The 17,461-nt window shown below is 44.0% G+C and overlaps 1 protein-coding gene across 1 annotated transcript in view; it reads left to right on the plus strand.

The window, feature by feature from the left end:
- Positions 1–17,169, plus strand: part of fhdc1 (FH2 domain containing 1) — a 32,998-nt gene extending 15,829 nt beyond the window's left edge. The window contains exons 6-11 of the mRNA XM_029673849.2: positions 361–431; positions 719–826; positions 4,815–4,885; positions 10,055–10,172; positions 10,617–10,781; positions 11,042–17,169. Coding sequence (XP_029529709.1) covers positions 361–431; positions 719–826; positions 4,815–4,885; positions 10,055–10,172; positions 10,617–10,781; positions 11,042–13,339 — 2,831 coding nt within the window. The 3' untranslated portion in view covers positions 13,340–17,169. The remainder of the gene's footprint in view (positions 1–360; positions 432–718; positions 827–4,814; positions 4,886–10,054; positions 10,173–10,616; positions 10,782–11,041) is intronic.
- The last annotated feature ends 292 nt before the right edge of the window (positions 17,170–17,461 follow it).

Genomic DNA, 17,461 nt, shown 5'->3' on the forward strand with positions numbered 1-17,461 from the left:
ACATCATCTCTATACAGCTGTATATCTCAGTTGAAAGCTAGCTTGAGTTATAGTGGAAGTGTATCGTGGAAGTTAATTCCAACCAGTGATGGTGTTTGATGGGGGGCAGACCTGGGTTGAAATACTTGAAAAGTATTTTCAAATACTTTGAGCGTTTGCTTGAATCCGCCTGGAGTGCCAGATGGGCGGGGTTTGCAGTTTTGGGACTTTTATATTAGTTTATTAAGCCAGGCAAGCTCAACTAGGCACAGATAAAGTATTTGAATCTATTTTTTTGAAGCCCAGATCTGATGGAGGTTACTGCTGAATGCTCTGCGTGCTATGGGTTTGTATTGACCCCTCACTCCTCTCTCTCTGTAGAGCTGATGACCTGTGAGGAACTACACGCCATCCTCCACCTGGTTCTGCAGGCTGGAAACATCATGAACGCTGTAAGCCAACGATGCCATTATCTCTCACTTTCCTCTTTCTAATTATCTATCCTCACTCTCTCTTTCTCTCTCCTCAATCACTCACTCACCCTCTCGCTCTCTCACGCACTCACTCACTCACTTGGTCTCTCTCTCCATCAATCTGTGACATCTGTCTAGTCCCCCCCCCCCCCCCCCGTATCTCGTCTCTCTCCTTATCTGTCTGATATGACCATGGCTAAGGTGGGATAATGGCTTTTATGGCACCACTATGACACTGCTCGTTTATCCTCCTCCCCGTCCCGCAGGGCGGTTACGCGGGCAACGCCGTGGGCTTCAAGCTTTCATCGCTCCTCTCGCTGGCTGACACCAAGGCCAACAAACCGGGCATGAACCTGCTGCATTTTGTGGCTTTGGTGAGTCTGACAGAGAGAAATGGGAGGAGACACTGAAGGAGACACACACACTGGAGGAGACAGACACACGGGAGGAGACAGACACACTAGAGGAGACAGACACACTAGAGGAGACAGACACACTAGAGGAGACAGACGCACTGGAGGAGACAGACACACTGGAGGAGACAGACACACTGGAGGAGACAGACACACTAGAGGAGACAGACACACTAGAGGAGACAGACACACTAGAGGAGACAGACACACTAGAGGAGACAGACTCACTGGAGGAGACAGACACACTGGAGGAGACAGACACACTGGAGGAGACAGACACACTAGAGGAGACAGACACACTGGAGGAGACAGACACACTGGAGGAGACAGACACACTGGAGGAGACAGACACACTAGAGGAGGCAGACACACTGGAGGAGACAGACACACTAGAGGAGACAGACACATTGGAGAAGACAGACAAACTGGAGGAGACAAACAGACATGCACAACATGCACACATTGGAGGAGAAAGACAAACTGGAGGAGAAAAACAAGACATGCACAACACACACAGGAGAAGACACACATACACACTGGAGGAGACACACAGAGAGACAGATTAGTGGAGAATCACTTTGTAAGCAAGCTGTGTGCAGGAATATCTTCAGGTTTCTTCTGGTCATGCTCACTTTAAAATGAAATGTCACCATTTGGGTGTATGAGTCAGTGTGCTGACCTGTGGACCCTTTTGGCATTCGAACAGAGTACAGACACTCCCCACTGGGAACAAACTGGTTGAATCAACATTGTTTTAACGTTATTTGTCAATGTATTGAGACATGGAATCTAGGGGGAAAATACATTGGATTTGGATTTGCAAAAAGTCATCAACTGTTGTTTTGAGGGTAAAATTTCAACCAGTGGGGAGTGTCTGTCATCATGGTAACCAATTTTCAGCATAGACATACCTTGTTGAATTTGTACATTTGAAACAACTTCAGATCTTCAATGTTATATCCACTATCAGAAAAAAGCTATAAGCTGGGCAGCAGCTCCTACTGGAGAGTTGATCTATCTACAGCCATCCATTTGCTGCATTCAAAGATAACCAACCATTGATAACTTGCACTATGTACTTCCAGGATTTTAACTAAGCCCAGCTCTGCTTAGCTTTAATATTTGTCACTGACTACTACCAATTTGTTATAGTGAGAATGATATTTGAGAGATCTCTTAATAACTAAATAGATTCACTATTGTTATCGAAGTAGTTTCAAGGGGTGAGTTTAACAGAACAAATGTTAAGTCATATATCATCAATGATACTATTGAGGCCTATATTAGGCCTTTTATTATAATTATAGAATTTGCAAAGTCATCAACAGATATTGTCTCAAGTCAACCCAGGTTTCAACTAAAAATAGACAATGCATATGGACCTAGGATTTCAAGCTTTGGTTGATTTTAAATGTAATATTAAAATGAATAATTAATATGTTGGACTCACATCTCCATCTCTAAGTAAAATAATAGGACTAAATCAAATCAACCTTTATTTAAAGTGTGTTTAAAGTTTGATTTGATTTAGTCCTATTCTTTAACTTCGATCTTTGGTTGAGATGGAGATGGTTATTTCAACATATTAATTTGTAGACAAACTGGAATTAAAGTCAGACTAAGTCAGTGGTACAAAAGATACAATTCCTTCAAATGTTGATTTTTGTTTGTGTAAACACAATTCAATATCACTTTTGCGATGCACTTTTGCCTATTAACTTGTCCACAAGTTAACAAATGATATGTTGTATTCACGTCTCCAACTAAACCAAAAATATAATTCAATAGGATTAAGCCAGTGGCTCAGATTAAACTATCCAAGCATTAGATTCATTCCCTTTAAATGTTGATATTTGTATTACAAATATAACTTTTGTAATACAGTTAATAGCCTAAAGTTAGGCTATTTTACAAACTAATGTAACAGTGTTTATTCAACTTTAAAACGAGTAACACATCCAGAGCCATGTCTTGAGGTTACTGTAACTATAAATGTCATCTTATGTAATCATAGAAAGCGTGCATGTTCAAAATAGCATGCAAAGGTCGCAGGTCTGTGAATCTTCACAGTTGCTATAATAATCTGTGCAGAATATTGAACAGCATTGATAACTTGCACTATGTACTTTTATTGTCATCTCAACTACAATCCTACCTGGAGTTCAGAGTTCAGAGCGAAGCACACAGAAACTAGAGGCCATGAGTAACTTCAAAAAGAATGGCTGAGCTGTTGATAAATCAGATTTTACAAGTCCATTTAAATCCTTTGTAAAGCCACTCCACAATGGCCTAACAACTTGAAACCATTTAGGTTCATCAGAGACATTACCATGATGAACCATGTTAAGTTTGCCATTGATATCCTTGACCAAGTTACGCTAATGCTTAAAATATTCATAAAGAATCTTGTCATGGAATAAAAGTCAGATTCACTCCAAATTTGATCTTTGGTCACAATAGTCCCTACGTTGATGCATTCAAAGATGGCCACACTATAGCACATACACTAATATGTTAAAATATGCTGAAAGTACACACAAAATGTGGAATGTAGGCCTATGGTACATAGTTGAAAAGCTAAGGGATTGGCCAAAAGATGGCGAAGTTATTGACAAACCGAAACTCAGATTTTCCTTGTCCATTTAAACCAATGTAAATTGACACCACAGTGGCCTGTCAACTTGAAACTTATCGTCGCTATGATGGCCGTCCCTAAAATGAACCATACTGAATTTGGTATTTATATTTCAAAAAACAAGGAAACTATTAACAACTCATTCTTTGCATGTGTAACGCTAATGCTCAAAATCTTCTGCATTCATCTTATTCTTGTGAACCATACGTCAGATTCACTTCAGATTTTGTATTTAGACTCATTACATCAGTCTTTAATGGTTTTTGAGAAAAGATTGTTGCTGCATTCAAATATGGCCGTTCTGTACCTATACCTATTATAGTTTCAAAAGTGTTTGTAGCATTACCTTATTTGCTATAGTACACCTATAGGTACAGTGTGGCCATATTTGAATGCAGCAACTCGTTTTTACTTCACTTGAGTCATCCTTGTGGTATTGAGAGATAAACATAGTAATGCTTTCACTGATTGCACATAAAGGAATATAGTTACATGATAGAGTGCTTGCTTTGCTAAACAACTGATCTTGTGTCCTTTCTGTCATCCTGTGAACACCGTTCATTGCTGCTCACAGCTATATATTGGTTTTGGTATTAGATGAAACAGTGAGAACACATTAAGTTGTTGTATATAGTATAGTATATAAAACATCCCTGGTTGAAGATATTCCTATGGTTTGGTATACTCAGTGTATGGATACAAAATGTCTGACATTGCATTCCCATTTGAATTTTGTTGTTTGTTTGTTATGATGGAAATTGCAGTGATAACACGTTTAGATGACAACTAAACCAAACATCCAACAATGTTTTTTCATTGGAATTTGGTTGTGCTTTTAGAAGGTAGTGACACATTAGGAATTCAACAAACTTCAGGCTGTCTTTTTGAGTGGGCGAATAAAGGTTGAAATCTTATTGATCAACATCTCATCCAAATATTACCAACATTTCCACGTTTAAATGACGTGGTGTGCCCAGTGGGTCAGAATTCAGTCGTTTGTTTGAATTCGTTTGTTCGAATTTGAGATGTGTAAATATGTATTTTTTGACACAGAATAAGGAGAGGCTTTCCACAGATGCCCTTTCAACAGCAGAGAAGATGTCACTAGTAAATATTCCATGACATTGATGTTGGAGTAAACAGAGGCCAAATTAGAGACATTTTGAATATTGCAAGGAGGATGGCAGATGTTTGTGTGTTTTTCTTTTTTAAGGAGTCCTTATGTATTTTCAAGCTTTATTAAACAGATTGGAAATTACAAGGGGGATATGGGTGTACATAACATGTAATAATAATTCCTTCCTATCTTCTCAGGAGGCACAGAAGAAGGACGAGAAGCTGCTGAAGTTCCCTGAGAAACTGCAGGACATCCAGAGCGCTTCCAGGTAAAAAATTCCTTGCGGTCTTCATGATGTCGGAAACTTGCAAACTGGGAAAAAGCCATTTGAACAGCCCTCCAACTCATCATTTCTGTAAAGTAGGACACTCGGGTGTCAACTATGTGACGCAACTTCTTCGACATGCTGAACTACGACGTCACCTATTGAGGAAATTACTTGGAGAACAGCATTCTCAGGAGTTAAATGCAACAACAGTACATTATTTATCAAAATCAATCTTTTTATAGTTTTTGAACACTGTAATTTGTTTGTGAGCATAATAACTGCAGTTCATGGTTGACGTACCTAGTTAGCTGTTAGTCAATGGGCATTTTCAACGACTTCAAAGCACGTGAATAGATACAACTTAATGCTCAGAGTTTGCACGTTTTATTTCCGAACACTCTGATCTGTCAAGAACGCAGCATTTGCACTGCTATCCTTTGACAAGAGTCTTACAACTAGTTCACCTAGAAGAATCCCAGTCAATTTCATACCCATTATCTATGGATGCCCTATACCGTATAAGGACTTATGTGTCTCTTTTCACAATCAAGATCACTGACTCAGTTCCTGGAATGGTATGTGTACAGTAGTGGCCAAATGTTTTGAGAATGACACAAATATACATTTTCACAAAGTTTGCTGCTTCAGTGTCTTTAGATATTTTTGTCAGTTTTTACTATGGAATACTGAAGTATAATTACAGGCATTTCATAAGTGTCAAAGGATTTTATTGACAATTACATGAAGTTGATGCAGAGAGTCAATATTTGCAGTGTTGACCCTTCTTTTTCAAGATCTCTGCAATCCGCCCTGGCATGCTGTCAATAAACTTCTGGGCCACATCCTGACTGATGGCAGGCCATTCTTGCATAATCGATGCTTGGAGTTTGTCAGAATTTGTGGGTTTTGTTTGTCCACCCGCCTCTTGAGGATTGACCACAAGTTCTCAATGGGATTAAGGTCTGGGGAGTTTCCTGGCCATGGGCCCAAAATATCGATGTTTTGTTCCCCGAGCCACTTAGTTATCACTTTTGCCTTATGGCAAGGTGCTCCATCATGCTGGAAAAGGCATTGTTCATCACCAAACTGTTCCTGTATGGTTGGGAGAGGTTGCTCTCGGAGGATGTGTTGGTACCATTCTTTATTCATGGCTGTGTTCTTAGGAAAAATTGTGAGTGAGCCCACCCACCCACCCACACATGAATGTTCTCAGGATGCTTTACTGTTTGCATGACACAGGACTGATGGTAGCGCTCACCTTGTCTTCTCCAGACAAGCTTTTTCCAGATGCCCCAAACAATCGGTAAGGGGATTCATCATAGAAAATGACTTTACCCCAGTCCTCAGCAGTCCAATCCCTGTACCTTTTGCAGTATATCAGTCTGTCCCTGATGTTTTTCCTGGCGAGAAGTGGCTTCTTTGCTACCCTTCTTGACACCAGGCCATCCTCCAAAAGTCTTCGCCTCACTGTGCGTGCAGATGCACTCACACCTGCCTGCTGCCATTCCTGAGCAAGCCCTGTACTGGTGGTGCCCCGATCCCACATCTGAATCAACATTAGGAGACGGTCCTGGCGCTTGCTGGACTTTCTTGGGCGCCCTGAAGCCTTCTTCACAACAATTGAACCGCTCTCCTTGAAGTTCTTGATGATCCGATAAATGGTTGATTTAGGTGCAATCTTACTGGCAGCAATATCCTTGCCTGTGAATCCCTTTTTGTGCAAAGCAATGATGACGGCACGTGTTCCCTTGCAGTTAACCATGGTTGAATGAGGAAGAACAATGATTCCAAGCACCACCCTCCTTTTGAAGCTTCCAATCTGTTATCCAAACTCAATCAGCATGACAGAGTATTCTCCAGCCTTGTCCTCGTCAACACTCACACCTGTGTTAACGAGAGAATCACTGACATGACGTCAGCTGGTCCTTTTGTGGCAGGGCTGAAATGCAGTGGAAATGTTTTTGGGGGATTCCGTTCATTGCAAAGAGGGACTTTGCAAAGAGGGACTTTGCAATTCGTCTGATCACTCTTCATAACATTCTGGAGTATATGCAAATTGCCGTCATACAAACTGAGGCAGCAGACCTTGGGAAAATTTGTCGTTCTCAAAACTTTTGGCCACGACTGTGGCTTTTAGGTTCTTTTTTATTTTTATTTTTTTTATTTCACCTTTATTTAACCAGGTAAGCAAGTTGAGAACAAGTTCTCATTTACAATTGCGACCTGGCCAAGATAAAGCAAAGCAGTTCGGCACATACAACGACACAGAGTTACACATGGAGTAAAACAAACATACAGTCAATAATACAGTAAAAAAAAAAAAGTCTATATACAATGTGAGCAAATTAGGTGAGAAGGGAGGTAAAGGCAAAAAAGGCCATGGTGGCAAAGTAAATACAATATAGCAAGTAAAACACTGGAATGGTAGTTTTGCAATGGAAGAATGTGCAAAGTAGAAATAAAAATAATGGGGTGCAAAGGAGCAAAATAAATAAATAAATTAAATACAGTTGGGAAAGAGGTAGTTGTTTGGGCTAAATTATAGGTGGGCTATGTACAGGTGCAGTAATCTGTAAGATGCTCTGACAGTTGGTGCTTAAAGCTAGTGAGGGAGATAAGTGTTTCCAATTTAAGAGATTTTTGTAGTTCGTTCCAGTCATTGGCAGCAGAGAACTGGAAGGAGAGGCGGCCAAAGAAAGAATTGGTTTTGGGGGTGACTAGAGATATACCTGCTGGAGCGTGTGCTACAGGTGGGAGATGCTATGGTGACCAGCGAGCTGAGATAAGGGGGACTTTACCTAGCAGGGTCTTGTAGATGACATGGAGCCAGTGGGTTTGGCGACGAGTATGAAGCGAGGGCCAGCCAACGAGAGCGTACAGGTCGCAATGGTGGGTAGTATATGGGGATTTGGTGACAAAACGGATTGCACTGTGATAGACTGCATCCAATTTGTTGAGTAGGGTATTGGAGGCTATTTTGTAAATGACATCGCCAAAGTCGAGGATTGGTAGGATGGTCAATTTTACAAGGGTATGTTTGGCAGCATGAGTGAAGGATGCTTTGTTGCGAAATAGGAAGCCAATTCTAGATTTAACTTTGGATTGGAGATGTTTGATATGGGTCTGGAAGGAGAGTTTACAGTCTAACCAGACACCTAAGTATTTGTAGTTGTCCACGTATTCTAAGTCAGAGCCGTGATGTTGGACAGGCAGGTAGGTGCAGGTAGCGATCGGTTGAAGAGCATGCATTTAGTTTTACTTGTATTTAAGAGCAATTGGAGGCCACGGAAGGAGAGTTGTATGGCATTGAAGCTTGCCTGGAGGGTTGTTAACACAGTGTCCAAAGAAGGGCCGGAAGTATACAGAATGGTGTCGTCTGCGTAGAGGTGGATCAGAGACTCACCAGCAGCAAGAGCGACCTCATTGATGTATACAGAGAAGAGAGTCGGTCCAAGAATTGAACCCTGTGGCACCCCCATAGAGACTGCCAGAGGTCCGGACAGCAGACCCTCCGATTTGACACACTGAACTCTATCAGAGAAGTAGTTGGTGAACCAGGCGAGGCAATCATTTGAGAAACCAAGGCTGTCGAGTCTGCCGATGAGGATGCGGTGGTTGACAGAGTCGAAAGCCTTGGCCAGATCAATGAATACGGCTGCACAGTATGTTGCATGTTTCTTATCGATGGCGGTTAAGATATCGTTTAGGACCTTGAGCGTGGCTGAGGTGCACCCATGACCAGCTCTGAAACCAGATTGCATAGCAGAGAAGGTATGGTGAGATTCGAAATGGTCGGTAATCTGTTTGTTGACTTGGCTTTCGAAGACCTTAGAAAGGCATGGTAGGATAGATATAGGTCTGTAACAGTTTGGGTCAAGAGTGTCCCCCACTTTGAAGAGGGGGATGACCGCAGCTGCTTTCCAATCTTTGGGAATCTCAGATGACACGAAAGAGAGGTTGAACAGGCTAGTAATAGGGGTGGCAACAATTTCGGCAGATAATTTTAGAAAGAAAGGGTCCAGATTGTCTAGCCCGGCTGATTTGTAGGGGTCCAGATTTTTCAGCTCTTTCAGAACTTCAGCTGAATGGATTTGGGAGAAGGAGAAATGGGGAAGGCTTGGGCGAGTTGCTGTTGGGGGTGCAGTGCTGTTGACCGGGGTAGGAGTTGCCAGGTGGAAAGCATGGCCAGCCGTAGAAAAATGCTTATTGAAATTCTCAATTATGGTGGATTTATCAGTGGTGACAGTGTTTCCTATCTTCAGTGCAGTGGGCAGCTGGGAGGAGGTGTTCTTATTCTCCATGGACTTTACAGTGTCCCAGAACTTTTTTGAGTTAGTGTTGCAGGAAGCAAATTCTTGCTTCAGCCACTGCTCTTAGCATTAGCATGATTATTTCCCTCCATTAGACATATCTGTATATGTTGCCTTTATATGACTACTACTGGATGATGATTTGTGCTTAATGCTGCAGTCTAGTAACATTTCTGCAGCCCCACCCCAATCCCTTAGCCGTTTACCTAAACAAGTGGTGGGGTGTCCTGTTTGTTGTTTTCTGAACTGCAGACTGCGGCTTTAATAAGACTGCATCTTTAAGTCTGGTTACATTTATCCAGCTGCATACCTAGCTGTTTACCAAGTGGCGAGGTGACTCCTTTGCTGTTTAATGTATCGCAGACTGCAGCTTTAACGCAATAGAAAAAATATATGGTACAATACATGTTCATAGTTTAAATGCAATCAAATGAAGAGGTTGATTATTGGCTAGAATAACAGAAGCACTGAATGAAATCACAGATCCCTACGAACGCCTTGAGTTGAATTTCAAATGAATTTAAGCTCCCAATGGCTCTGGCAGTATACTGCACTGTTTAGGATGCATTCTCTTCCCTGTGGCTGTCAAGCTCTTTTACAAGGTCACTTCTGCATGCTACAGTTCAGCTCTCCCTCTCTCCTGGTGTGCCAACAGTTCGCGCTCTGCTGTGGATATGCTAACACGTCATCCTTACTTCCAGCCTCTCTAACTGTCGTGCCTTCACCATTATCGAATGCACTGTAGATATAGACAAGTGCCATACAGTGTAACATGGTCCACGTTGTGAGCGCCACGCTCTACCAACTGAGCCACACAATGTATTTTAACAGGCTTTGGATGATTTGCATATCCCCGCAGAATATCAGTGGAAAACATCGAGTTGGAGTTCTCGTCTCTCTACGTCAGGACCAGATCCTTGGAGGAGAAGGTCCAGAGTGAACCAGAGCTCCTGGAGCAGCTGGACCCCTTCCTGCAGGTGGGAGCACATTCAGTCAGAATCTAATTAGGGAATTCTACTCTGTGCTGATTACGGCGCATGAGGGCGGCACACAGTGAAGGCATCCTTAGCCAGTTGTGATATCAAAACGGATCCTAGGGTGACTGTAACATTGTAACAATGTCATGTGAGGTGTGTCTGTACATATAGTAGACAAATAAATGTATATCAGATAACTTACCACCATGATCTCAATTGGAAGAACACCCCATAAGCATAACAAATATGGGCCAATATGAGTCCATATGTATTTTGCATGTTGATAAGTGCTTACCATTCATACTATCCTACATCCCTGATATACAGTATCACCAAGCCCCCTGTTTTTGGTATATTTTGATGGTAATAATATTTTCAAATTTGTTTTGTTCTTTATATATCTAATCTATGTGTCTGTCATCCATTGTCTGTCATTCCCAACAGAGCTCCACAAGGACCCTACAAGATCTGAAGAGGCGCAGGCTGGACCTGCGGAAGGAGGGAAATGCGCTTATTGACTTCTTCTGTGAAGACAAGGACACCTTCATGCTGGACGAGTGCTTCCGCATCTTCCAGGACTTCTGTCTCAAGTTCAAAAAGGCTGTCAAGGTGAGGTGTTTTTTCTTTAAACATTTCTATTCAAATCTTTAAAGACTCTACTATGTAGTTTCAGATAAGTAACTCACGTTATCCTGCATTGCATTTCCTGAAGTAACAAAAAATGATAAACTCTTTAAAAGAACATACTGATGTAGGTGTATGTAAACATATAACAAAATGTGGAAGAAGTCAAGGGGTCTGAATACTTTCCTGAAGGCACTGTACACAAAATGTTATTAATTAGCCCGTCCTTTCGCTGTCTCTGTCAGGATAACCTGGAGCGGGAGCTGAAGGAGATGGCCAGGCAGCGGCGTCTCAGAGAGCTGGAGGAGAAGCGCTTTGCCTGGAATGCTGACCAGCAGCAGGGTGCTGTCGCTGGTAACGGAGGTTTTGGCCGCAGCAGCAGCGAGAACGACGTGGACATGCTCACCAAGGAGGGCCTACTTGACTTCCTCCAGCAGCGTCCCGCCAGCCCCCACAGCCCCCTGGGTCGTTCAGCCAGCGCCCGTCGCCACCGCCACACTGTGGCCTCCATGGCCGACCGCGAGCTTCACGGCTATCTGGAGCTGTTCGGCAGTGGCGCGGCGCTGCCAGCAGACTATGCCAACAAGTTCAACAGCCTGCCGCGCTCCGGCCGCACCCTTCAACGGAGAACCGCCCCCTGGCTTGTGTCCCAGGACGATAACCGCGAGCTGGGGAATGGGCGGCAGGTGCTGGCCGCGTCACACCGGGCCGAGACAGAGCCCATCAGCCCCTTGGCCATGTACTCTTCCACATGCTTTAATGTCAATGAGGAAACGTATAACAATAATAACAACTACACGACCGTGTCCGAGGGGAGCTATCTGCCTCGCTCATGTCACAACCGTAACGTCTTTCAGAAGACTCCCAACCCCGGAGCGAGCATCACGGCACACATGAACGTCAGCGTGGAGAGGCACACGCTAGTTCCGGGAATTCAACCGTTTGACCCCCCAAGTCCGAACAATAACACAAATCACATGCACTTTGTCGACCACGAAAACGTGGTGGTGACGGACATGGAAAGGGAGAGGGAATCTCCAAAGACACTCATTTTGGAGACTCCTCCTCCTTGTCCAAAGAGTTTGGAAAGAGGTCCAGAGCCCGCGGCGTGGGAAGGTGATATGGCGTCCTCTCAGTTTGTGGTGGGCTCGCTTCAGAAGGAGGAAGAAGAAGACAGCAGCACCATCTCCTCAACCACCTGCGACACGACCCTCCCTCTTGACCCCTCCGTATCCAATAAGAAACCGGTTTTCTACATCTTAGACTGCACAGAAACTGACTGCTCCGTAGCGCTTGACTACTCTGAGATCGAAAGCTCGCCTCTAATGAGGGAAGGATTGGTCCCTGACGTAGAAAACACTGACTGCAACAACGTCCAGGGGAACCTTCAAGACCCCAGCTCGCTGTCCTCCAACTCCAACTTTGATTCCACATCCACAAACGATCAGTCCGTCTCCGCCTCCACAAATGAGATGTTGGCGTCAAAGTCCAGAGACGAACGTGCCCCATCCGTCGGCTCCTTCGTTACCACGGAAGAGGGGGACACAGATAGCTGGGACACGGCAGAGGGTAGGCAGGTGGGCGAGAAAGCTGTAGAGACGTATAGCCCTAAACCAACACACTCCAAGAACAAGAATGTGTCAAAGGTTTCCAAAAACAGCGGAGTGGGTCGCAGCGTCAGGATGTTGACAACCACTGAGAACCAGGGCATGCGGAAGGTGGTGCCCATCACCAAGCTCAGCCGGACTGGCAGCAACGCCAGGCGGGTGGAGAGACCAGCCGGGAGCCATGAGGGTGCAGTACCCAGGCAGCCTCTCCGTGACAAGAGCACCCCAGCCAGGGGGCGGGGCGAGAAGATCGGTAGGCCCCCCCGCCACTCCAGCTTGCCCCCAGAGGAGACCAAATCCCAGGGGAGCACCGGCCTCTCAGGCTGGGCATGTGACCTCAACCCACGAAAGCCCTCCTTCCGCAAGCCCAGCGCAAAGCCGCTGAGGAACCTGCCCAAGCCACCGCCGGAGGCAAAGATGTGCCGCGCCACCATGAGAGCCCTGGCTGCCCAGGCCCAAGGTCAGATTGGGGCACCCTCTGAGGCTAGTGCTCCCGAAACACCTACCCACAGCTCCAAAACCCCATCAGCCACCCTGCCTGGCTGGGCCCGCAACACTGTGGCCTCCTCCTCTAGGACCACCAAGAAGGAACTCGCTCTCGCCCTCTCCAACCCTCCGACCCCCTCCAGGAGCCCCTCTCTCCGGTCCCGCAGCAGCTCCCAGAGTCAAGCACCCGCTCGGCCTCCAGCCGCCGCCACAACCACACCTCCTGCCAAAGGGGGGCAGCATTCACCCCGGAGGGAGGAGAAGGAGAAGGCCCAAGTGGGTGGTCTGCAGAGGGTGCAGAGCGTTAAGGCGTCAAGCCGGGCGAGCACCCAGCGTAGCGACACCCCACCGCCGCCCACCCGCGAGCGCTCACGCAAGAGCAGCAGCTTCTCCGAGAAATCTGTACAATCCATTACGTCATGTAGGACCATCAAGCCCACCTGGAAGTAGTACTCAAATATGGTGGAGCTCGATTGGAGCCAGAGAAAAAGAAATGTACTATGGTTTTCCCCCCACGTACTGTAGATGGACATTTTATGTCCTCTTTCATTAGCTACTCTATGACATCCCACCTCATCCATATCAAGTCAATGTACAGGGCTCTGTCAAAACGTATTATATGAACTGCAAAATATATAATGCACTCTATGTAACCTCTCTGTAGATAAGATTATTTTTTTCGTGAGCCCCCGTTTGTTTTTGAGCATTCTTCACGGGGAGACAGAACTGACAAATGGCAAAATCCCCCTTTTTTCCTAGGAGCCTTCTTTGCCTGCTTTGTGGTCTTAAACTCTATGTAATACTGTATAATGACATGTCAAAATAGAAGAAAAATTAGAATGCTTTTTTTTTTAACAGACCATTTTACGATGGTGTTTACATGGTATTTACTTAAAAACTATGTGGTAGTAATATTTTCTGGTACTCACCTCAAAGAATTCAACACTATTGGTAATTTACTGTTACCAAATGGTATATAGAGACACGTGTGTCAATGAATCTCGTAGAAACTGAAGTGTGATTACTATGCAATTATTAGATAATTACCATTTTAACAAGTACTTTCTAGGTAACTACCTGGTAAACAGTGACTGTAAAATGAAGTGTTACTGAAAAACCACTACTGAACATGTTTGAATGCTGCTAATTAGCTTTGACAATTTGGGGACTATGTTAGTGTCTTCATTCAGGGTATGAGCTTTGTGAGATGCTGCCTTGCTGCTGTTGTGATTGTATCTTTGATTTCTGTGGTTCTCTACTTTCCTTTGCACAGCTATACTATACAGTAGCCTGGAGTCCACACTGAATATCACTCTGTTCTTCTATTGCTTCACTTCACTGATTTAGTGTGAGTCTGATCCATTAGGGTTCACTTGGGATTGGCAAAAAAAGAGCTGGTCCAATCAGTGTCCACTCAGATACTATGGGCGGGACAACAGTGAAAATAATTATTCAGGGCCTTATTCACGAGAAACCAATAAGAAACAACCGTTTTCGTTTTCCGTTTGTACTACTGAATAAGACCCTGCTCTCAGTGTCATTGTACTCCTCAGCAGTTGGCCACTGAGTTCCTTTCCTGCTCCACTGAAGTTATACCTCGGTTATACTTGACATTGCAGAAATAGTATATAGTATTAAAAAAAGGACACAAAAGAAATGCCCATAGGCCCTATTCAATCCAACTGGGTATCCAGGTTTCCGAGGTTAAGTTAAATAAACATTATTGCTGATGTGCTGCATTGTCTTGGACAAAATAATATGTGCAGTCAGATATTAGGAAACTGAACAAAATTTGAATTGTCAATAAAGAATGTTGTTTTTCACTTGTTTTGGAAACCTGGTTGTCAGGGTTTGATTGAATCAGGTATCCTATTGTGTACTGTATCAAGTGCATTAACTGTTACTATTAGCAAGTACAGAAAGTTATTGAGCCATTATCCTCTGTTTATGATACTCCAGTTAGTCCTTTGGTATGATTCCACTGTAAAGTTTTACCTTTACCTCTCAGAATACAGTACAACATGTACTTGGTCATGCAATGTATTTTCATGTACTTGTGGTACTTTTGACATTTGTATTTATGTATCAATCACAAGCAATGTTTCTAAATGCTCTCGATAAAACGCCTCCATTCTAGCATTGAGTAGACGTGCACACAAAGGAAATATCTTTCCTGCTATATGCTATACCTAGACGAACGCTAATGCTATGAAAAACAGCATTGAACATGTAGCTCTTCAGACTGAAGTAACACCCAACATGGTGTTGTTTGTCTCTGTGTTTTGTCACAATAATCGTCTTTGTAATCCTTGACTTTTCTACTGTGAATGTTGTCATCTGATTTTTGTACTACATGACATTGCGTAATTGTGTTCCTTGACCGCCAATGGTCGTGATTCAAGTAATACCGTAGATTCTTCAGCCCTGCAATTGCTCCTCACTAGACTGACTCGTTTGTGCTGTCTTGTCCACTCCTATGGTCATTGGCAAGCCAGCACAAACAGATCTGGAACTAGGCCAGCTTGTCACACCACTTGCCTTTGAAACAGCATTGTGCCATTGACTTAAATAACAACAACTAGAGTGCATTAACTTGAAGCTTGATGTAGCCGCCCCATCATCAGTAGTGTCTCCTGAATTGTAAATAAGAGTAGAAATCCTCCCTACATTTCCATTGCACTGAACGAATTAGAACGGATACTACAAATCACGGGCTTAGCCGATTAGCCGTCCACTCTGTGTACATAGTGTAAAGACATACTATTTTTTATTATACGTAGAGCTTGCAATATGTTTACATGTAGCAAACTGTATATGGAGGCTTGGAAGTAGTGAAGGTGAAGGTGAGAGGAAATGCTTAACCAGACTTTTTCCTCTCTTGAAATTGTCACAATGAACAGCATCGTTGTTCACAGACCATACACTGAGGCGCTCAATTCAACTGGTCTTGAATCAACAAGTTCAATCTACTGTACTCTCCATACAGCTGTTGTACCATTTCTGTCTGTAACTCTCAGAGCAAGCCTAAATCAATCCTACAGGCCACATCCCTGCAGTAGGCCAGGATATTTTTATCTCCCTGCTCTCTGCAATGCAAATGAAGGGAGGCAGTGAATGTCACAAAAGACCCAGAGGCCATACGTCAGCCCGGACGGGCTGTGTCTCAAATGGCACCCTATAGGGCTCTGATCAAAAGTAGTGTGTTATATTTGGGACGCTGGCCTACGACATGTCTTATGGCTAAAGAGCGAGGCACAATGCTCCTCTCACTCCCTCTCTTTTCCCATCTACAGTCACAGTTAGAGTGTATGACAGATCTCCTCTCCGCCAGACTTAACACAATGTCCAGTCTTTTACAAGGATGGCCCTTTACAAGAGCGGCCTCCCACATCTTATCGCACAATGCCTCCTGCTGCCGGGCTCATTTAATAGGGGCATGTCTACAATGGGTGGTCTTACGTCAGAGCCACTAAAGACGGTGGGACTTCAATACGGAATGTCTCCCCTTGCATTCCCCCACCACTCTGCTGCCACTTCCTTGTTATGGGGTGGTAACCATGACAACACAGTCCAGCAGGTCAGTCAGGACGCTGTGGGACCGAACACTAGCAGTGGTCTGTCTGACTAATAGCCTTAGCCTTTCTAAACTTAGGCCCGACTCCTAATCATGACAGAGCAGGCGCCTGGCAACCCAAAACAATGTTGAAACATTTGTCCAATGTTGCCCAACCCAAACCAAATGGTGGCGATGAATATTTTCCCATTGATTGATTGATGCTGGTGGTTTTTCAAGCCAACTCGAGAAGTTGCACACACACAATATTGACTTCATCCACAGTAGGCTACAGTTCATGTTCACTTTCAAATGTTAACCTTAAATTACAGTGTGAGCTATTGGCATGGATTCCTTAGGACCTAGGTGATGGTGGAACTGAAAGCAAGGAGGAATGTTTTCTTGCCTGATCCCAGATCTGTTTGTGCTCTATAGCCGACAATATGGTTGTTGTCATGGCCTGATGGCACAAACAGATCCAGGACCAGACTACGCATGTCTTAGCTGGAATTCCCACCGCTCTATACAGCTGCTCCACTTAATTGCCTTGGTTCTGCTTTGCCGCCTTCTTCTCCAAGTCACTGTCTTTGATGTTAATAAACTCAAACTTCTACATGGAGGAAATGACTGTAATCACTAAACTACACAAGACTGAATATTAGAATGTTATTCTACAGCACTGATCATTTAAAAAAAATGTTAAACAAAATCAATAAAGTCATCCGAAGCTGTGTCCCTTTGAAGCCGTGAAGCTTTTTTCTCCATCCTACTCAGCCTTTTCCCGTCAGGAATGGACATTTCTGTGAATCTGAAACTGCGTGAATCATATTGGTTTTTGTATGCATTCTACAGGGGGCTGTTCTAAAGCAGACGCACTGAGGGCTGCGCTACAGCGTGGTAGACATTTAACACCCTTTCTCTCATCTGTTGTATTAATTAAAGGGAGAGTAACCAATCGTGTCGTGGAATATGGCCAGTTGGGCAATGTTCAGTTGCGAATCCTTCTCGAACGTTGAAGA

Source organism: Oncorhynchus nerka, linkage group LG11, assembly GCF_034236695.1.
Source record: "Oncorhynchus nerka isolate Pitt River linkage group LG11, Oner_Uvic_2.0, whole genome shotgun sequence".
Lineage (NCBI taxonomy): Eukaryota > Metazoa > Chordata > Actinopteri > Salmoniformes > Salmonidae > Oncorhynchus > Oncorhynchus nerka.